Genomic DNA, 22,752 nt, shown 5'->3' on the forward strand with positions numbered 1-22,752 from the left:
AAAACTCAGAGGCTGGTGCTGAAACATCTAATCTAATGTTTTTGCATGCTCAAAGATGACTATTGTAGGAGCCATGGGGTCATCTGCCTCACAAAGCTGAAGTTCATTACGGGAGAGCTGATTTGGCTGTCCCATGGTACCACTGGCGGAGAAGAGAGATGTGGGGCTGTGAGACTGTATACTACCAAGTTTCTGATCCATGTGAAGTTGCAGTTAAGACTGTGGTGCCATTCAGGTCACAGGCAAATTGCTTCCTCATCAAAGCATAAGGATTTGGAGATGCTTTAGGCTATATGCATAATATAAACTTCTTGAATTAGTTATGTTGAAAAAAATGGTCTAACACAGTGAGTGTCACTGAGCTTCTCACAGCCTTGCATCTTCATGTGTACATTATTGGGAGGAAGTGAGGTGATTTTATCTAGATTTCACTACTGTAAAATGGAGTACCAAAACACTGGGGCAGCATCAGAGATGCTGTGGGATTTAGATCTGGTCTCAGGAGCTTTGCATTCCTGGACAGCACATAATGCAAGCAAGGCCCTGTAGAGCTGCCTGTATCCTGCTCCCCACTACTGGAGGCAGCAGCAACTCTCCCTTCCAGTACCACTGCAGCTTCACAGGCTGTTGCCATTGCTCCAACTGGTTACAGTCATTTTACAACCATCCTTTTTGTGGAAGGTAATGCCACACAACTTCACGTGAAACCTTTTTACATTTTCCAAGGCAGAAATCACTGTTGCATCAAACCTGTGCAGAGCTTAGTGCAAAGACAACCAAATCGATAAAGTCTTTAACATGCTTCCAGAGCTTATATCACTAATGTTGAATCATTACACACTTGTGACCCTCTTCTAACAGTCCTAATTCTTGATCTAAAATAGCAAAATCCAAATTATCCACAAATTTTCCCAATTATTTGTGACACCTGCCTCTTTGGCCCAACCTACACCATGATTTTTCATGCCAATTCTGAGCCTGTCTAGCTTAGTCCTACTTATAAAATCTGATTACCGGAGAATAATTTCAGACCAACCAATCTCAGGTTCTCAGTTCATGAGTTGCTCTCTAGTATATGTGATTCATAAAATATGTAATTCATACCTTACCCCACCAGTAGGACTGTGGAATGGGGATGTGGTCTAGGCGGGCCCCACGAATCCCAGCTCTTCTGTAAGCCTCAGACGTCAAATCAGGGAAGTTTCTGTTCAGGTCCAAGTTCTGAGCAGTCTGCCGTCCGACAACCCATCCATTGTAACCAGCTCCCTAATTTATAATGTAGAAGCCAAGCTCAGAATAACTTCTTGTTTCAAAATATCATTTTCTGGGAATTATGTAAAATGCCATTTTAATTAAGGGGAAGTTTTAAAAGAAGTAAACTGAAAATGTCTATACTGTTACAAAAACACACTTACTAGTCTTTTTTTTTATCCCCATGAACACCAATGCAGTAGCTAGAATGCAGGAAGCATTTCACTCACCAGTGATGTGACTCATGAGAGGAACACAGCAACTTCTTACTCAGCACAGAGCAGCATGCAGAGTGGGTTAGAGGAGGAGAAAAATTAAAATATAGCTGATGGTCCAAGAGAGAATCATGCAGAATGCAATAACCTCAGCCTCATACAACAGACAGAAGTCATTATATGAGCAGTGAAGAAAAAGAATGGTCCTATTTTTCATGTTAATGGTGCTAGTGATAAAAGTGAGGTGAAAAGAAGAAGAATGTCAGGTAACACGTAATAGAACTTTTGCAGGTCTCCTTCAGAAACCAGCTAATCACAGAATCACAGAATCCCAAGGGTTGGAAGGGACCTCAAAAGATCATCTAGTCCAACCCCCCTGCAAGAGCAGGGTAACCTAGAGTACATCACAGAGGAACTTGTCCAGGCAAGCCTTGAGTATCTCCAACGTAGGAGACGCCACAACCCCCCTGGGCAACCTGTTCCAGTGCTCTGTCACTCTTACAGTAAAGAAGTTCTTCCTGATGTTAACGTGGAACCTCCTATGCTCCAGTTTACACCCATCTCTGAAAATTGCTATTCATTATGGAAGTGTGACAGTACAGAAGAACATCTATTCCACAGCTTTAAACTACATTTCCTTATAAAATAATTAACAGTGATAATAGTGAGTCAGTGGGCATTCTGTTCTAGAACTGAGAGCAGACCATGCTAAATGTGTGAAAAAATAACAGTCATTCCCACGTCATTGCATGCAGGCAGCAAAAATGAAAAACATGTCTCTTAGGTCTATTCACATCATCTTTGGAAAGAAACCTACAAACAAACCAGCCTTGGATTCTGGCTGCTGATTATTAACACTCCCTCCCATATGTGTTACTCCCTTCCCACTTTGTCCTTTCCCATGGCGACTTTTAGAAACATGAAGCTCTAAACATTTGCTTATAAAAAAATCTTTTACCTCTTCTGCAGCCAGTTCATACCCATCAGGGTTCAGGGAAGGTAGGAGATGAATTCTTGTGTTATTAATCAAGGTCTGGATGCGAGGGTTCCCGAGAAGATACTCTGAACACAGATACTGTGCGAGGTATATTAGTAGCTCTTTCCCCACAACTTCATTTCCATGCATATTGCCAATGTACTTAAATTCTGGCTTGACTGTGGAATATGAAGTAATGAGATACTTTAATTTGATTATACCTGGATGACTTCCAGAAGCAGAGTAACCCAGATAGCTTACTGATGAGTCAGAAAGTTTTATTTACACTAATTCAATGCATACATTTCTGTAAATAGCACACCAGTTCCAGTCAGTTCAACAATTGAAATAGGGTGAAATAAAGTAAGTCCATACTTCCAGGATCCCAAACTGTATGAGGCATTCATTGCTCTGAGCTTTTGCTGAGCTCATCATTAATTGTGAGCAAAGAATGCTGCAAACAAAAATGCCAAGACGTGGCTGGAAAGGAACAAAATACACTGCTGGCACTCTCATTTTCCTTGGGTAAATTGAATGTCTTATATTGTCACAGATCCCAGAAATGACCTGCAGATGCATAATATATTATATTATCCCTCTATTTGGAAAAGAAATTGGATCGTGCATAAAAAGTGTCGTTTAGGTTAAATAGCCTTGAAATAGGACTATTAGAAACATATAACTTCACTATTCCCCCCAGCTATTCTTTCAATCTCCATCCTTCCTTAAAGACTAATGGAAAGTGTAAAATAGATGCACTTTTGAGACACCTTCTCCTGTCTATCCCTTTATCTTCATCTTTGATCCTGGCCAGCCTCAAGCAATAAACACTGGACAAGGGCTGGCACAGAGCTATTATGGCAGCTTGTTCAGGCTGGCAAAACCTCCAGCTCTAAAGCTATTTCCAACCTCTTTTATGCTGTCCTAAGCTGCATGAAGCAATAGATTTAGAAGGAAATGCTAGATAATGTGTTAAACTACCACCTCTTATCATGCTATATCACAGTTTTAATTTAAAAGTCTGATTCATAGGCTTTGTGTTTTGCTGGCAAACGAAGTATCAAAAGTCTGATTCATAGGCTTGTGTTTTGTTTGCAAATGGAGTATCAGCTTAAAAAGACACCTATAACTTCTTTTCTTTACACAAGAGAGGAAGGATGATCAGAGAGGAAATAGTTAATGTAGATCTTTGCTCTGTGTAAGATGTGTAAGACTGGGACCTTGATGAAGTTTAAAGGCACCTCAAAATACCTCTACACCATGCAAGGCAACATGGCCAAGAGGAAAGAAAGTTAACACCAGTCTTCTCTGCCTCCCCTGCAGCATAGCACACAGAGGACACAATCACTTGACCTGAGATGATAATCATAGAATCATAGAACAGTTAAGACAGGAAAGAACCTTACGACCAACTCTCAATAAAGTATTAAGTCAGATGTGGCTCCATTCTGCTGCACTGCTGAGGTTGCTTTGGTGCTGGAGCTAGCCCAATGAAAAGCAGCCTGAGGCTTCTGGTATGCTGCAATAGCCATAGCAGTCACCAGATTCAGTTGGGTACTCTTTTTTAGCTGGGAGCTGGTAACTGGAAAATAATATCTAATACTCCCTAAGAAAATGATTGACATTTAAGGATTTAAAACATTTAAAAATCTGCCCCTTCTTGTCTCAATAATGAATATTGATGGCTTGGCTTTGTGAGAGAAGATTTGGGAAGGGCTTTAACCACGCTTACTACAAGCAAGATGACCGAGGGCATGTGGGATATGCAAATCTGGTTGGAAAAAGGGGTGCTTAGGCAATCAGAGAGTGTCCGACCAGGACTGTCATCTCCTGTGTAATCTCCAGCTACCCATACGCTGGTCTGCCCACATGTGATGCTGGATCTGCAGCTTCCCATGCACCTTGTCACCTACCATATTGACCCTCATCTGTCCACACCAACAAGTGGGAGCAAGCCCTTCCAGCCTGCACAGTGGATTTTTTAGGTGAGGGCAGCTTGAGCAGAGCTGTCCCCACCCTTTACACTTGAGGTTTAACTGCCAGGCCTAGCGAGCTAGGACGGTGACAGCAAAGTCCACAGGTCGTAGGTTTTGTAAGAGCGTCCTTCTCTTCAATGGAAGACCATACAAGGCTGGACGAGCTACATCAGCCCAGGTCTGAAGGTAGGAGTTTTCCTTCTCCTATGAGGAAGACCTGAAAATGATTGGCGTTCAAGGATGTAAAACATTTAAAAATCTGTCCCTCTTTGTCTCAATAATGAATATACAAAACAGAGATCAGCACTGGTCCCCATTGAAAAAAAGCTGTGAGGACTCATATACCAAAGGTATTCAGCTTCTATGAGAACATAAATTCCTGCTATCATTTACCAGCTACACTGATATGCGTTGCACTGATCTGAATCTCTGCTCAAAAAGACTGTTTTCTGTGCCGCTCTTGCTCTTTTTTGATGTCAGTGTCCTTCTGTGTCTGAGGCCTTCTCACAAGTTTTACATATTTTAGGATGTGAAGGACTAGAGAAGAGCAATACTTGTAGGAAGTGTGTAGGGTTTGATGGTACAGTGATAAATAAAAGGAGACTGAGAAAGTGGTACATGATGGAGAGGGCAGGCAGGTCAGTAACAGAAACCAATTCCAGCTTCTTTGAATGCTGGACACAAATAAATAATAGCCATATCACTGCAACCAAGTGCATGGTCATACATCTAGAAACAAGGAATGTCATCCACAACCATAAACGGAGGTCATAAAGATATGAAATTGAACCAGGACTGTAATTGCTACAATAAATCATTTCAAGAATGCAAAGGAGGAGAAAAGTTTTTGAATCAATGCTTTTCACAGTTTAAGTGATATCCCATTAAAAAGACCTGTTTTCACCCAGATAATCTGGACTCCCCTTAAGCAACCTGATCAACACTGATATAACTCACGCAGTTCATGGTGTCCAGGCTTGGTTGAAAACTCAATCACAAAAAGGTCCTTCCCTTCAAAACTGCGACCTATGCTGTAGGTTGTTGCAATATGGGAGCACTTAGAAGCAGTCTTCTTCAACATGCTCACCATTTGGGAATATGAATGGTGTTTGAACTGGATAAAAGTTCCTGGCAAGTCTGAAGGCTGATCTTCCTCAACAACTACTTCTCCTGTAAAGAAGAATTGTAACACAGTGTTTAAAAGCATGATGCACAGAGGACTGTACGGATGTCTGCACTTTTCTGCAAAACACTTTTTCAGCAGCAGTAAAAGTATAAAAAACCAGCTGCAATCAAAACCTTCAATCCATGCAGCACATCCCACACTGTTTATCGTGGCATACTTTGCAAAATCATACTAATGCATATGCACAGTGACAAATAATTTGTGCAACCTCCAGTTATAATTTGGACTTCAGCATGCTTAGTACATTTTAGTGACAAAATGTACAGATTTCTCCCTTTGAATCTAGTGGATTAAATGAATTTTTTATGAGATTCAGCTGTCTTCAGTTATTTGGATCTTTATTGAAGAAAAATCTGTGACAATTATTAATGAAATTATTTTAATGAGCTTGTCAAGCAGTCACGTATTTATGAGTGCATTAAAGTGCCAGTTTTTAAATAATATATTTCACATATATAGACAGCTGTCACACAGAGCAGGGCTTATTTAAATGCACATTGGCAGTCCAAACATCTAGCTCTTAGCTGCCTGTCTTGATGTTCTTTTTATATGAGGGACAGAAACAGATGCTTCTTGAGCACAGTTTTAGTGTTTAAAATATATGGAACAAAATGAATCGCACCTTACAGCTGAGATTACAAGCGGAAAAGTTTTGTGACATAGTGTTACAGTTTAACTCAGCTATCAAATAAGTACCGCACAGAAGTTTGCTCACCACCCCCAACTCCCCAGTGGGATGGAGAGGAGACTCAGAAAAAGATGAAAGCCATGGGCTGAGATATGAACAGTTTAATATTTGAAATAAAGTAAAATATACTACTAATCATAATAATAATTGTAATAATAAGGGAGACAACAAAAAGAGAAAAGGGAATAAAACCCAGTAAACAACAGTGATGCACAATACAATTGCTCACCACCAATACTGACTGATACCCAGCCCATGCCTGAGCAATGATCAGCCCCTTTCAGCCAGCTGCCACCACTTTATATACTGAGCATGATGTGCTGTGGTATGGAATACCCCTTTGGCCAGTTTGGGTCAGGTGTGCTGTCTCTGCTCGCTCCTGGCTTCTTGTTCTCCTTGCTGGCAGAGCATGAGACTGAAAAGCCCTTGATCAGGCTAAGCATCACTGAGCAACAACTAAAAACATCGGTGTGTTATCAGCATTGTTCTCAGACTAAAGCTGAAAACACAGCACTGCACCAGATACTGGGAAGAGAATTAACTCTATCCCAGCCAAAACCAGGACACAGACACATGAAGCTGAGTGAGATGAGACCCTTCCCATCTAGATGAGTAAAATGCATCAGCAGAGCTTCCTTCCTTACCTCGCAGCTTTGCCAATGGGTCAAAACAGCCCTCTTCTTCTCCAGCAAAAAAGCGGTCACAGTCTAAAAAGTAGGGCCAAGCCATGTCTATTGCATCAAAGGCATGGAGACAATTCTTTTTCAGTTTTTCACAGACATGCCTGCAAGGCTTTATTACTTTGTCCTTTTCGCACTGTGGGGCCAGCACTGAGCAGCCCAGGAGCCTCAGGTCTGGATTGCATTCTCCCTGGAGCAAGTTTTGCAGCACACTGATGAGGATGTACTCAGAGCTGTACTCAATCACTTCTCGAGATTTCTGATCCAGAAAATTAGGATATGACATTTGAGTATAGGCAACATCAGTACAAGAACTTAAGGCAATGTCCACGCATTTGGCTATGAAAAGGAGATTAACATAAGAAAAATAATTCACTTCACTGATACTCTGCACAGTTCAAAGACAGCATAACAAATAACATTGCAATGGACTTATTTTTTTGTTCACAGATAGACTGGAGGCAGTTTGCAATACTTTCAAATGAATTTGATGTCAAAAACCATCTATGAAAAGATGATGGAAAGTATGCTTGGTGTGGAGATTGATTGTGAACAGTTTGATGCAAGTAGATTTCATTCAGAATTCAAAAGGTACCTGACAATTTGATAGGGCATTAAAGGTTGTCTGATTGATAAAGATTGTTTCTAATATAAGATTTATGTTGTTAATTCAATACCTGAACAGCAATGAAAGGACAAATACCTGCCCAGAAAACACTGAAGTACTGGACCACACGAGAGATCATTTAACAAATATCTTTGAAAACATCAAAATCAATAAAGCCTGTTTTCCAGAAAAAAGGCTGTCTCATATGCATAGAATTATAGAATGGTTTGTGTTAGAAGGGACCTTAAAGATCATCTAGTTCCAACCCCCTGCCATGGGCAAGGGACAGCATCTTAAGAAGGATAAATGTCAGTAATATCGTCAACCCACTCGGAAGTGAAAAGGGAGTAGTAGAGAGATGTCTCTCCATAAAATGACTGGCTATTATGGTAATAGGCCTACATTCGAGACTCCTCTTGCTAATGTCTCTGGCTGGTAACAAATGCCATTGTCACAGCAGCAAAATCCTGCCTTGTGTGAAAGAGATCATCTCTCTAGGAACAAGACCTACTATAGCACCAACATTAGAAAACTTATCAGAAATAATTAAGAAATACTTAAGTATTTGAGATTCTCCAAGGACGGCAGGTGAAGTCACATCATACCTTTCTGTACAGTTTGGCATTGACCTGCAAATGAAGAGGAAAAAAACCCAAAAAATATTAATGGGCATGTGTCCATTGTACTTCCTTATGTTACAAATTGTCCAATCTGGTAGCCTCAAAAGGGTTGCTGCAGCTCTATGCCTTGAGGTCCAGGCATACCAGGAACAAACATGTATTGCCAACAGGGACATATTACATAGATACACAAAGAGAAAACACAGTACAGGCAGGTACACCAGCTAGTCAGGATGAAAGACCATTGGTAGAAACGAAGTATAGGTGGATCCCTCCAGTAGTTCATCCTGGACATACTGAGACCCCAGTTGCTGTCCCCTGAGGCTATTGATCTCCCAGCTGCCTCATGCACTGACACATATGCTGGTCTCTCTAACAGTTGTCCCAGATCCAGGGGTTTCACTGGTAGCCAAGCCCCAGGACTTGACAATATATCTAAAGTGTGGTTGTATAAGAAATCAGGCCTATATTTGAAAAAGACATTGAGCTGCCCAGCCCTGACAGCTTGATAATATTTCTAGGCGTACTTAAAAAACTGTAAATTGTGTGCCTAGGAAATGTCAGCAATGAAAATGTAGGTCTTTAGTAATCTGGTTTAATATAACAGTCTATATGAGTCCTTCCATACATGCTAAGATGCCTTATGGATCTTCCCCCATAACACTGTGCATACCTTTCTTGTAAAGCAATTAAGCCTTTGGTGGGTATGAGGGGATGTATTTCTTCCCCATCCCACTTCATCCTATCTCTAGCAATGTCATTTTTTATCCTTTTAATAACATCTTAAAACTAATTATTTTCCTGCCCAACTGCTCTCATGGGAAAGCTTTTCCAAAAGCTCTCTCCTCTAATGGCTAGAAATTGCCTTTTAATTTCCTGCCTAAAAGTATTTGTGGCCAGTTTATAACCATCTGTTGTTGTGCCAGCATTGTCCTTTAGCTTAAATAGCTCTCTGCACTCCCTGGTGCATGCCTTCATTATGCTATTGCAGAGAGCAACCAGATTCCCTTCCTTAGCTTTCTATTTGCTAAGTCAAATAAATGAAGCTCTCTGATTTTGATGGAACATGGTTTGATGGCCAAGGAGGGGTCTCTTTTGCTCATCTGGCCAATAACTCTATATTGCCCTTCTCTTATACCAGCAACTAAAGAAAAATATTGCTACCAAGGTATCACAGCTCGTTTTCACCATTGCCTCACAGGAGCTAAGCCACTATGCACAAGCTTTTTAAACACCAACAGGTCTGCTTTCCTTGTGATGTACTGGGGATCTAGCTATGTTGCTCTTTCCTATAGCTCTCACTGGGGGACAGGCACATAGCTTCTTGCTTAGTGAATCAAGCATTTGCCCTCATAAGACCAAATTCATTATATATTTTTTTCTACCAAGTTTAAACTTCTATTCCTGGCATGTTTGTTTAAACGTAATCATCAGCATATGTGTTGCTAACAAGCTGATCCTTCTTTAGCCAAAATAAAATCATTATAATAAGAACAAAATTAACCCTGGAATTTTATCTTGGAAGGAGACATTTAATTGGAAATTAGTCTGGTTCTATATTATGAATTGTCACTGATCCACATTACCTCATAAAACAAATGAGGGGTCAGAACTAGCAGAAACAGCCCATCTCTGACACCAGCAAGTTCTGGTAAGCAGTAAGCTGGAAAAAATTATATCCATGCAAAGTCCTTTCCTGACTTGGTACATAATGTTAACAGCAATAAACAATACCTGGTTCATCAACAGTGCCTTCTGTTATAGATTTCAGTGTTTCCCTTAGTTAGGCACAATCCCCTCAGTGAGTTAGTTATTAAGGTTAAGGCATTTCTAAAAAGCTTCATCTCAGCTGGATACTGCAAGTAGTTTTACATATGGGGACAATCAAGGAATAGCCTTTTGTACAGTGCTAGCTGAGAAAGAGGAAGGAGTGATCTCTTGCTGGTAAGAGCTCCAGCAATTATCCTGCTGATAAAATTGGATGTCACTACCTTTCTGAATCTGGGTAGTCTTATATCTTAATGCCATCATACCCACAACAGCTTGTGAGACTTTGGATGCAAGTGTGGAGCCAAACAAGCATTCCATCAGAGGGAAAACTTGGTGTGGATGGAATTGCCTTGAGCTCAGCCACGTCCCGATGAGATGAGTGACACTCTGGTTATCAACAGGGTTGTCAGCAATGAATCACCTTCCTTACCTTGAAGGGTGGCTTAAGAAACACTTGCTATTTTTTTCTCCTCAGCAGAAAATGACTGTATTGTAGCTATTAGTTTAGACTAAAGGCTCATGTGTAGTTTTTTGTGGGATTATCTGGGGAGTATGAATGGTGTTTCCACAGCTGCTCAGGTTTCCTCAAAGGTAAGAGGCATTTCGCCTCTGCTGGCTCCATGACCAAGCTACAAATGTCCTTTTTGTTTGTCCCTCCAGCATGCACTGATCAAATCACAAAAGCGAAGCACACACCATCTCCCAGACGGCTACTACTGTGCAGGAGTGCTATAGCCATCAGTCAGTCTGACACGTGGCACAAACCTGCTTTCAATGGTGTCTCAGTATTCTGCTAATTCAGCTGGAGCAAGAAAGGTATTTTAGCAACAAGCTGGAACAAGCAGAGGAAACCAAAGGGAAAATGCAGCAGGCAGGGTCTTGGCATGGTGCTGCTGCTTCCCTTTGCTCTGTCTCTCTGAGAAGCAGCAACAACCTTACTGTGTTTAGCAGATGCCTATTTCCGCTCAGCTGGCAGGGAGAGGTGTCGGGAAGAAACGGATAGCCATTGGAAGAGATACGTAAAATTTATCCAAGTCATACGCTGCAGCTGGGTTCACAAGAGGACCGGATCATTTTGTGAGCAGGAGTAGATGTTAGCATAGCAGAAGTAAAGGCAGCTCTGGTTTCAGACTGTCTGCTACCTGGCTTCTACAGTTTATTATTTTGATCAAATTAGGGAGAGAGGCAATCTATAAAGAACATGGCTATTATTAACAAAGATGCTGACTGAAGAGGATAGATACCTTTTTTGCATGAGGAACCCAAATTCGTATAAACCTTTCCCATGGCAACTAGTGTTATTCATCTCAGTATATGATAATCAGGGGTGGTTCTTCTGCACAAGATAAAGCTTTTCACTACTTTTGGCCCAGGATGTCCCTCACAACCTCAGAGCTACTAAGACTCATTCCTTAATTAGCAGCAAAACTGGTTCCTTCTTTCTGGTTCTTAAGCCTAGATCTAAGTTTAGGCTTAAACCTAAGTCTCACTGTTTTTTTTTTTTTTATCATACTGTGCTGTTTTCTCTCTGTTTCTCTGCTACAGACTTTTACACAGCTTCTTCTGCTTTCAGAGATCAGTTCTGCCCTAAATGTAACCCTTCTCCCCACCACAGCACAAGCTGCCATATGACCTATATGTCAGCCACAGCTCTGTCTGTGAACACCCATGATTGAAAATGCTTATCAGCAGATAATATGCATAAAAGCAAGAGAGAAAAGTTCTGTGTTTTCCAGACCTTGCTTTATAGCAAGTCTTAAATGTTGTGTGCTGATGTGGTGCTTGGACTTCTCCTATGTGTCCTATTGCCAATGCTTGCATATGTTTTGGAGGGTGCGGCTCTGCGAGGGCCAAAGATAACTGTCCAGTATGTGCACTTATATAAATAAGTGTGGATGCACGTAGCTGGGCCAGAGCCTGGAGAGCAGGCAGCAGGAAACCCTCCGAGGCCAGCTCCAGAGCCACAGCTGCGTGCTCTGTTCCTGAAGCTCTGCAACCATGGCTTTGTGTCTCTGCATACAGAAAGAACCAGCAAATCCCTGTCCCTACCCATTATAGCTCATTTTGTAAGAGGTCAGGCAATGCCAGAAGAGTTCAACCACTTACTGTCCCTTTTAAATAGTATACAGAGAGTTTCTCAGGTCTCCAGATTAGCTTGGCAGGCTTCAGTTGCTGCTGCTTCTGTGTTTGAAATAGCTTACATCTCCTTTTTTGAGCAGAGGCTTCTCTGGGCTTAGAGGGAGACAAGGCTGCCTCCTCTCACAGTCCCATCCACAGACAGGTTGGTACAAAGAGACCTTTTTCTTTCTGACCCAGAACAACCTTTTCCATTTTTTTGTGTTTATTTCTGTACTCTGTCTATTCCACCAGGGCTACAGAAGTGCTTTCAGTAGTACAGCTTCTATTTAAGATTATGGATAAAATACCTTATTGAAGGGGAGAAAAGCCATTTCAAGCTTTCTGAGCCCTCCCTTTAATATATGCTTCTGGTTTTAATTTGCAAAGGCAAGCTTGAAAATCTACAGTGCAGCACATACATATTTTACTGCCAAGCTTACATTTTTTCCCCTTGATGATTCAGCACTGAAAGAAGCAAGCCGCTGTGATTAACCCTAACCCAGACAATAGAGCTGAACAGCTACTTCTAGTGCCATGGCTTGGCCACTTGCCTTTTCAAGAGCAAAGCCAACAGGAGATTTGTGTGCTTGAGGATACGGAATAAGCCCAAGGGCCAGTCTTAAACCCAAATATATAAATCATTCAGTGAGGCTACACAGTTGCATTGTTATGACTGACAGATCAAACAAGATTAGATAATATATCTTGTACAGAGCAGCACACCCCCTACCAGTTTTCTGGGTTTTTTTACAATACTGTTTTAAACTGGAAGATATTTGTATTCATTTTAGAGTATCCATAGCCAAACCTTCTACTTTTATAAACTAAGCATTTTGGTTTCTGATCATATTAGTGTTACTCTCCTTGTGGGTTCTACATGCTTCACTGAGTCAATCTTTGCAACTACAATCTGCCTTGTAACACTAAAAGGACAAAACTTAATATCAGCAGTAACATGCAAACACTGCTGGGCTGTACCATTTTGCACAACATTGCACATGGCAAACCACATCCTCCCTTTGGAGCCAGCTCCCTGCTACAGCACGAGGACAAGAGCAGATCCAGTACAGAATACTGTAATAGATCAGAATTGCCAGGAGAAAGATGCAGAAGTAAAAAAGTAATGGAACTGGTAGCAGGGGAATGAGCCAGCCAAGTAGCTTGGCTAGGGGGAGAATGGTTAAGCAGAAAAAGCAGGAGAGACAACAGCTATGTATCTACATACATGCAGGGGCAGAAGTGAAGATCCCAAGCCACAGAGAGGAATTCCAGGAAAACTGGAGGAGAAGAGGAATGATTGCAAAAAGCAGACCACGTGGTTTCTTCTTTTTCTGGGTACATCAAAGGTTTTGTGAGCAGAGGACTAAATTCCTGTTACTAATCACCCACTCCAGCAATTGTTGAAACTGTCCCAGAGGAGTGATGTGGTTGCAAAGGGGCAGAAGCAGTATGCAGGGGCCCAATGGGCAGGAAGTGAGACAAGCCCTGCTTTAGCCCTGCTCCCTCACATGAAGAAGCCTGAAAGCACCTGAAAGAGATTAATGCCTAATCTGCCTTCACTTTGCAGAGCAAGATCACAGCAGGAAGACACAAGCCAGTGTTTGCTATTAATCATCCTTCTTTCTGACCTTCCTTCTGCCTGGCATTTAGTCAAACATCCATTTTTACTGAATTACTGAAGGTGTTCCCAGAGCAATGACACTGCAGTTGGCTCTCCTGGACTGTTCCTTTCACAAGGCTGGTCTGGAGCCTGTAAGAAGAGGTTGCAGCTTTCCCATAGGTGATGGGAGTTCATGCAACCACAGGTCAAAATCCCTGCAGATGCACACCAAGACATTGCTACTCAGCAAGGGCTCAAAGCCGGCCTCAGTGGTGATGAGTAATTCTTGTTTCTAATTGTCCAGATGAAATCCAAACAGGGCTGCAATTTTAGGAGCCTAAAACAACGGATGCAAAGTGGTTTTGTCTGCCAGTCTGTCATAGAATCATAGAAACATATAACAGTTAGGGTTGGAAAGGACCTTAAGATAATCTAGTTCCAACCCCCCTGCCATGGGCAGGGACATCTCAACTAAACCATGTCATCCAAGGCTCTGTCCAACCTGGTCTTGAACACTGCCAGGGATGGAGCATTCAGAACTTCCCTGGGTAACCCATTCCAGTACCTCACCACACTTACAGTAAAGAATTTCTTCCTTATATCCAATCTAAACTTCCCCTGCTTAAGTTTTAACCTGCTACCCCTTGTCCTATCACTACAGTCCCTAATGAATAGTCCCTCTCCAGCATCCTTGTAGGCCCCATTCAGATACTGGAAGGCTGCTATGAGGTCTCCACACAGTCTGTCCCCACTGCATGTCTTGGTACCTCTAATGACAAGATCCCTGGTGTCACCACATAGACTACATCTGTGTCTCTGGCCAGTAAGTGCTGCTCCAGGGAGTCCTGTGAGCTGAAAATCTTGGACAGAAACATGATTCCCCAAGCAAAAAACACTAAATGCCTTTTTTTGGCCTCAGCTGAGATATTTTCCAAGTTGTGAGGGAAAAATCACAGATTGGGCAAACAAAACACAGTAAAGACAATAACAATGAAATGTCCCAGCAGTTTCCAAGTTGTCTGAAGACTTGCTGGGCTGCACATGCAGCTGCTGCTGAACATGCATTTGCTGTGTGCCAAGATAACCTGGAGACATATTGAGACCATCTCCAACCATCTGATCAGTGAAGGAAAGAGAAAGCTGCTCAGACCTGGGTGATGCTGGTGTTAAACCAACAGCTGGGGAGGGAAGGTGGAACAGGTCAGGAAATCTCTACAGCTGCCATTTAAGGGATCAATTTTTTATCAGGGTGACTGGAGAAGGGTGAAAACATTCATTAGGCTTGGAGTTGTGATTGCCTCCATAGCTTTACTTGACGACTATATACTCTATAGATCAGTTCCCACCGCCTAAGGACACTGTACTCTACTAACTGTTGAGCTTTGGTCAGCAGCTTACCCCAGAGTCAAAAGCTTACCTTTGAGTAATGTTGAATGCCGTGGGACAGGGGATCATATCTGAAAAATTGTGGCTTTTATCTTTCATGCTACAGCCCTTACAAAATGTTTGCCAAAACATCATTCCATCCTTTATGCACATAGCCTATATAGCCCACTAGCATAACTTCTTTTCATTAGTTCAGATGTATGAGAACTGTTGTAGTTAACATTGCATCTGGTTCTTCTGCAGCTAGTTGAGTTTTAGCCAAATGCGGTATTTTTACGTTATGAAAGATTGACAGTTAATTCAATAGCCTTGACTTAAATCCGTGCCTTGGTCTCGTGCTGTCTCCTGGATAAGGGTGTCCTGTTATAACCCTGTAAAACTGGGGTGCCAAGTAAATCAATGGAGTCACAACAGGATAAACAAAGGGATTGAAATTCCAGTTTTATTTCTGAAATAGGTTGAGCAATCTCAAGTCCTTGAACTCCATTGACCTGTGGCAGCTGCATCCAACTGAGGGAGGTGACTTTGTCCAAACAAGATTCAGTACTCATGAAAGCCCTGGATCATAAAAGCCCAGCAAACAGTCCAGGATGTGGCCCACCAGTCTTAAACACCATGTTCACAACATGACAGGCAACTTCTTCATGCTGCCTCTGTGCTTACACCTCCTCAGACAATGGCACCTTTGACATTTATCCAACATTTGGTCCAGTCTTGAGGAGGGGATGGCCCTCATATGGCCTAGGCAACCCAAAAGGGGCCACAGTAGCCATCAGCCAGCCAGCACCCCCAGACAACCACCTCTTGACTGTGTGAAGGGAAAGGTAATGTCTACAAATGTTAAAGGGGAACAACCGTCAGTGTCACTAAGTCTTGCTAAAAGTCTAGCTGTCCCTAAGAGGTTTTGCTCAAGTTTTGACTTCTATGTATTTACATCTTAAAAATGTCTGAACAAGTACTCTGAAGAAAACTTTGCCTTCAGATTAAAACCATGCATAAACTGCTTCAGCAGTAAAAGGATATACCTGTGTGCTGTATTTTCAATATAAACTTCCCCACAAAAGTGGCTGTTTCTCTGATCCCATTTCCCATGTTAAATGTAGCAGAAGATCATTGTTAAAATAATAACTGTGTAGAAATACTAGAGTCAGCGGCAGGAATCCAGAGCAGCTCACATGACTGGGTGATGACAGCTGGGTTTACAAGAGCTGGAATTTCTCATCTTGTGATGATGTAGATGCTAGTTCTGCATATTTTGCTTTGTTTTGAAGAGACCGGGAAAAACCCATCTTGGGTGCAGCAGGAGATATTCCTACAGCTACGGCTTTCCCACATGTGGTCGCACAGCACTGTGGCTATACTTGATGTCTATGCCTGCCCATGCTGGCCATAGCACGATGAGGGACCCACTGACAGTGATGGTCCTGGGGCAGAGGAGTACACCGCTCCTCAGGCACCCAGTGTAGTCACCCAGGTGAGAGCAGCAGCCGCTCTGTGTGCACACAGCCATGGCTTTCACTAGGAAACAAGCATTAGAAATGTCCTCAGCAGGTGAATTAACATGCTCAGGTCCCATGAAGCTGGGGCCAGTGTGAAGCTTGTAGAAGGAAACAATTTGCTTAGCAAAAAGCATGGCATGCTATGGAGACAGGAATGGCAGAGAAGAGGGGGGGAAATGTATAGCATCTACAAGCAAAAGGCTTCACAGTTATATATGAAGCCATTTTTCTGTCAGTGTGACTTTCCAGAAGTCTTACTCAGTGTCACAGCTTAGAGAGGAGCCAGTGCCACAAAATCTGGGCATTTTCTCTGGCATTATTTCTGTGTTATTATGGCAATCCAGAAGAAATACAGCACCTGTCCCCTGCTTGGTGGATTTTCCCTCCCTGTCTCTCTCCCTTATCACAGAATCAACTAGGTTGGAAAAGACCTTTAAGATCACCAAGTCCCCAGGGAGGTAGTGAATGCTCCATCCCTGGCAGTGTTCAAGTCCAGGTTGGATGAAGCCTTGGGTGATATGATTTAGTGTGAGGTGTCCCTGCTCATGGCGGAAGGGGGGGGGTGGGGTGGAACTAGATGATCTTAAGGTCCTTTCCAACACTAACTATTCTATGATTCTGAGTCCAGCTGTTACCCTGGAACTGCCAAGACCACCACTAAACCATGTCACTAAAGGCCTCATCTACATTCTTGAACACTTCCAGGAATGGTGATTCCACCACTGCCCTGGGCAGCCCTGACCACCCTCTCAGCTAAGTTTTTCCTCATATCCAATCTAAACCTCCCTGTAGCACAGCTTGAGGCAGTTTCCTCTTGTCTTATCACTTGTTACATCACTTGTTACGTGGGCAAAGTAACACCACCCCACTGCCTACCATCTCCTCCCGGTTAAATTTAAACTCGGAGACCCTAAGGGATGGGCAAGCTCAGTAGCAGAGTGAGCCAGGAAGATGGGGAATACCAAGGTGCTTGGGCGAGGAGTAGACTCACAGGTGATAAGCGTGCCGGCCCGTGCTACTTCCCTCCTCCACAGCCTCAGCTCCGACAGCTCCGCTCCTCACCAGCGGCATCCGACCGTTCGCGTACCCGAAACACCCTTTAACTGCTCGCACAGGGAGAACGAGAAGCTGAGGCACACCCTTGCTGCTCAGAGCTCCGGTGTCCCCCCCCCGGCTGCTGCTCGAGCCGAGGAGCCCACACGGTGGCACTGCAGACGGTGGCCGCGCTGCGGCAGGGCCCGTCGGGAGCTGCTTGCACTGTGTCACCTCCCCGCTCACCTTGCGCACACCAGCCTGAGCACAGCCCACCCCTGCACCAGTGGTCGCCAGGAAAGCGTTCTCTGCTCATGAATGTTCAGGGGAGGTTTTATTGCTGTTATATTACAGCCCCAGACTGACCCCCGACAGCATCTCAGTGCTAGAGTTGGCCCTGGCTGCCAGGGAGTCACCTGCTTTTAGCATTCTGAGGCATGCGACTTCAGCCTGCTTCTACTTTGTTGTTTGTTGTCAGTGCTGCATTTAACTTATTGCTGCTGGAATACATCAGTCTGCAGCAGAGACCAGCACCGCTCAAAACAAGAACCTGTGCTATTACCTCCTGCCACCAAAGGCTGCCCATCTTTCAGGAAAAAAGTGCTAAGTTGTACTTTTCTCTCCCAGACTGGACACTTAATGCTGAGAGGCCAGTAAAACTCATCAGGGTCCGGAAGTGCTGCCTCACAATGTGGCAATGTAGCATCTTATCACTGGGGGAGCAGTGGCTTACTGGCTCCCCAGGGATACAGGACACAGCTGGGGAGAGAGGATCTGCCCTCTCTCAGTGGCATGGTTCCCAACCACTGCTCTAAAAGCTCCCTGCAGCATGTGATGCCTGTGTCATATTGTGGACCTAGATGACAGTAATAATTTCCTTATTTTTCTAAAGAGAAGAGCACAAAGCATTCTGTAAGGATGTTGATATTGTAAACCATCTTTCATTTTAGTTTCTTATTGAAAAAAGCAAAATGAGTCACAGCAGAACGAATATCATTGAGAAGTCCAGGCAGTCTGCAGAAACCGGCTCCAACCCTGCTGGGAGTCAGGCAGTGGCACTGGTTCCTGCTGCCCTTCTCTCTGGCATAAGCAGCTCCAGGCTGGTCTCCTGCAGAGCACCACAGGTCTGGCCACTGAGGTCTGCACAGGGGATCCCAAAGCGGGAGAAAATCCCACTGCTACAACTACATAACCTACTGCCCTGGATGCTGAGAGGAGACCTCTGCAAGGCCTGTTTGTGAGCATGTGCAGCACCACAGTCCCCTTTCTTTTCATGTGGCCTGACATGACCTTATCTCCCCTTTAGAAAAGGAAGACCCTTCAGAAATCTTGCAAGTTTCTCAATGTCCAAGTTGCTGCTTAATTCCATGGTCCAACATCCCTCCAAGTGTAAACTGTGCCCCATCCTCATGCTGCACACAATGTAGTGACATTAACAGCTCACTTTCTCTACAACTAGACATTCCTCCAGGGCTTATTCAGTAGACATCCCTCTATTCAGCAGTCTGGTCCCACTGCATGCAAGGTGTTTCCATCTCCTGCCCTTCCTCAAGTTCTCCCCCAAAGACAGCACAGTTCCAGATACACACAAAACATTCTGCTACAGGAGTTACCACTCAATATCCATACATTTGTGGTTGCTAGGTTTAATACCCCATGGTAAAACTTTGATCAGCTGGAACTGGAGCAGAATCATACCTCACAGAGAAAGGGCATGCTGCAAATTACAACCTGTAATTGGCTGTAAATAGTTTACAACACTTCTCTTTGTGCAGCTCTATCCAAAAATAAAATCCCTTTATGCTGTGGTAGACCTCAATTTGATGTTCATGGGAACAGCACTCTCAAATTATATGCAGTATAAGGCACATGGACTGCACTGTGTAGCAGTTCAATGCCAGTACAGTCTATAGCTTATATTTAAGCACTGAAATAAAGCTGAATTTCCTGGTGTAACATTAAGGTCATTTTCAGGTTAATTTATCCCTTCCTGTGTGCCCATAAAATAAAGATTTTCTGAATCATTTTGAGTCTGAATGCTCTGAAAATAGTTTTCCTGGAAGAGACCTTGTCATTACACAGGAATTCACCTCTCCACTATTCCCATATAAATGAAATTTGAATTAAGCCCTTCCACTTGATAAAAAATACCATGTATTTTTAAAATATAGTTTTAGTGTTTTTTATTATTCAATTGGTTACTGAACCAAAAAGTTTTCAACTCACTTGGCAGCATGTTCCTATCTAACCTTTATTTGAATGGGTAAATCTGCCTTTCCAGCCAATCAACTCATACAAATTCCATATTGCTTATAGCAAACTAAAACACACCCTACTGCTGTCAGATTGCAGTAAATCTTCTCATACTTTGGACTCGAAATAAGTGACCTAAAGCTAAATGTAAGGAGAAGATGTTTTTCTTCAGCAGAAAAGCATACAGAAGGTCAAAAGTTCACCTTCCTGCAATCTGACTACCACATTCCTAGAAGGCAAGGCCAGAGATGGGGGAATCCTTTGTATTCCCCAAAACAGCAAGGGGGATCCTACCTACTAGGAACTCCATAAATTGACAGAAAGACTCTTCTACACATGGCCTTCCATCACAGACTTGCTTTTCTGTTGCAAGGCCATGTCACCTCTTACCTTCCCATCCACACTTCCCAAGCACAACCCCAGTTTCATCACTGGCACTCTGCAGAGTTCCAAAGAACTGATCCCCTTGTCTCCAGGGGAGAGTGACAACTCCCACCTCCCTCATCTCGGAGCTAGACCCTTTGAATCTGCTCGCCTCCAAGAGGAGGATGGAGAGAAGAAGGGGTACTTTTGGGGTGGTTAGCCTTACCTAGGGTCTCCTGGCCGGTTTCACAGCGGGGCGCCGGCTTGGTGGCCCTAAGCAGCCCACCGAGGAGGAGCAGGAGCTTCAGGACCATGCTGGAGCTGCTTGCGCAGGCAGCACAATGATGTGGCACTCACTGCCTGATGGAGCGGCTCCTCGCTGGGAGCCTCAGCTCCGGCTATCCAAGCTGCAGAGGAAATCAGTGCGCTGCAAGGGCATGCCCACGTCTCACAGTATAAGCAGTCCAGGCGTCAGATTTCAAATAGCATTTGAGCTTGGAAAGCTAAAAGCTTTGAGGCAGAGAGGGAGGAGGAAGGAGCTCCCCCTCCCCTCTGCCTCCCGACCTTCCCTCTCTTCCAGCCTGGTTTACAGTTTCATAAACAGTTTGAGCTAAGGGAGGTCCCGCAAGGATGCGCCTGCTCCTCCCCGGCGGGTCTGATGCCTCTGGTCTTCATGAAGTTTTCCTATGGGACACGGGAGCTTCTTTAAACTGTGTCTTGAGCAAGAGCAACTGTCAGGAAAGAGCAGGGGGGAAAGAGACAGGGAAAGCAAACAATCTAAAGCAGCTTTCCTCCCAGATAATGGTATTTCATAACCCACTTAACTGCAAGTTTAAGACACAACAACAAAGGGGCTTTAAGCTGCATCCTCTCCAGCACAGCCAGGATGGCAACCCACAAAATAGTCACCAGGATCCCCCTTCCAAGTGCTCCTCCTGTGCATTTTACTTAAGACCCAGTTTACAGAACCAAACTTGGAGGGATACCAGTATTTTCTTAACAAAAATCTTCACAAAAACATAGATGAGATTCCAGAACTGCAGGCTTTAAGTGGATGGCAAATCTACATTAAGTTAATCTTAAATTGATCGTTTTTTAGGTTGGGTTTTTCTTTTTTGATTTTTCAGAGAAATATGTGTTTTATGTTTTCATCTCTATGCAACAGGTATGGTGAAGTTCACCTTAGGTTGGATGTGAACTTCCCATTTCTTACCTACACATAAAAAAATATCCTGTATGACAGGGAAATCAATTTTTCTTCAAAAATCTAGACCAAAACAGACCAAAGTGTCCTATCTTTGCAAGCAGTGCCTATTCCTTTGAGGAGAGATACCTGCTTACACATGAGGGCAGAGAATCTGTCCTTGCAGTTGGAGCACATTGACTCCTGCTGATCACTCTCAGAGAGATAAGAGCTATGTTCCTGTGTGATAATGTAAATAACCCCCTCTATTGGGAAACACACTGAAGAGGCTGACAGGACAGGATGTCTGAAAGCAGCAGGGTGTCTAAAAGCATGGTCTCCAAGGACAGAGGTACTTCACCTTCTGCCTAACCCCCTGCAGCCTGCGGTCAGATGCTCTGCTACATTCGTACCTGGTGTTCAGGTACAGCTGAGGGCACATCTAAGCCCAGTTCTTGCTGCATGCCTGGGCTGTGCATTTTGTGTTAAAGGAAAAGAATGAGGCTGCCCAGTGATGTGGCTGAATTCTTTACAGCAAAAAAGGCTGCAGAGATTATACAAACAGAAGCTGACTCTGTCCTTGGAAAAGCTGATGTTTTACTGTAAGTTTCTGCAGCCTTTAAGAGTAAGGAGTGACATTTTTCCCATGCATCCCAACACTTTTGAGGTGAGCTCTGCTGCAGAACAAATCCTTCACTAGTTGTAATCCCAACGTTTTCCCCTTCTGTCTTTTGGTTGTTGATGTTTTTTTGTTTGTGCATGCAATTTATCATTTGATTTCCCACCCTTCAGCCTGTCCTATCCTCATGAATATCTCCTCCCTTTCTCCACATTTCAAACCTCCAGCCCCAGTTTAGATGCTGCATACTTTAGGGCCACACATTTTAAAATAACAGCAACCATAAGTTTTCTTTACAAGGATCCCACAAAACATTGTAAACCACTGGCACGTGCTTTCAACAGTGTTATTTAGCATCACTGTTGAATGCTAATATTGTGCTCTATACTTTGTCTCAAGAACTTAATTAGTTAAATGACTGTGATTCACATTATATCATTTCTTGTTCTCAGGATTATTGTGTCCATCTAATATTATTTGTAGCTTGTGTATGCATTGATTTCTATACACACACACACCCCAGTTCAACCATCCTTTGGGCCATTATATGTTACTCATCAGAATCAAATTGAGACTATTTTCTCTGCCTTGCATAAGGCAGTACAAAGTAGTGATTAGCTTGGATAAACTCTGGAACAAAAACAGCCTTGTGTTTCATCATCACAGCAATATGCTCAGCATAATTAGCCTTGCCAAGAGACAGGACTCCTTGGACTCAGTGCAGGCCTTC

The 22,752-nt window shown here is 43.3% G+C and overlaps 1 protein-coding gene across 1 annotated transcript in view; it reads right to left on the reverse strand.

Moving 5' to 3' along the window:
- CPZ (carboxypeptidase Z) overlaps nt 1–20,778 on the reverse strand; it is a 34,234-nt gene extending 13,456 nt beyond the window's left edge. The window contains exons 1-6 of the mRNA XM_005148511.3: nt 20,447–20,778; nt 8,185–8,208; nt 6,937–7,311; nt 5,376–5,588; nt 2,425–2,621; nt 1,105–1,266 (exon numbers count right to left, since the gene is read on the reverse strand). Of these exons, the coding sequence (XP_005148568.1) occupies nt 1,105–1,266; nt 2,425–2,621; nt 5,376–5,588; nt 6,937–7,311; nt 8,185–8,208; nt 20,447–20,534 (1,059 nt within the window). The 5' untranslated portion in view covers nt 20,535–20,778. The remainder of the gene's footprint in view (nt 1–1,104; nt 1,267–2,424; nt 2,622–5,375; nt 5,589–6,936; nt 7,312–8,184; nt 8,209–20,446) is intronic.
- Between the last annotated feature and the right edge of the window lie 1,974 nt (nt 20,779–22,752).

The sequence above is a fragment of the Melopsittacus undulatus genome, chromosome 7 (assembly GCF_012275295.1).
Source record: "Melopsittacus undulatus isolate bMelUnd1 chromosome 7, bMelUnd1.mat.Z, whole genome shotgun sequence".
NCBI lineage: Eukaryota > Metazoa > Chordata > Aves > Psittaciformes > Psittaculidae > Melopsittacus > Melopsittacus undulatus.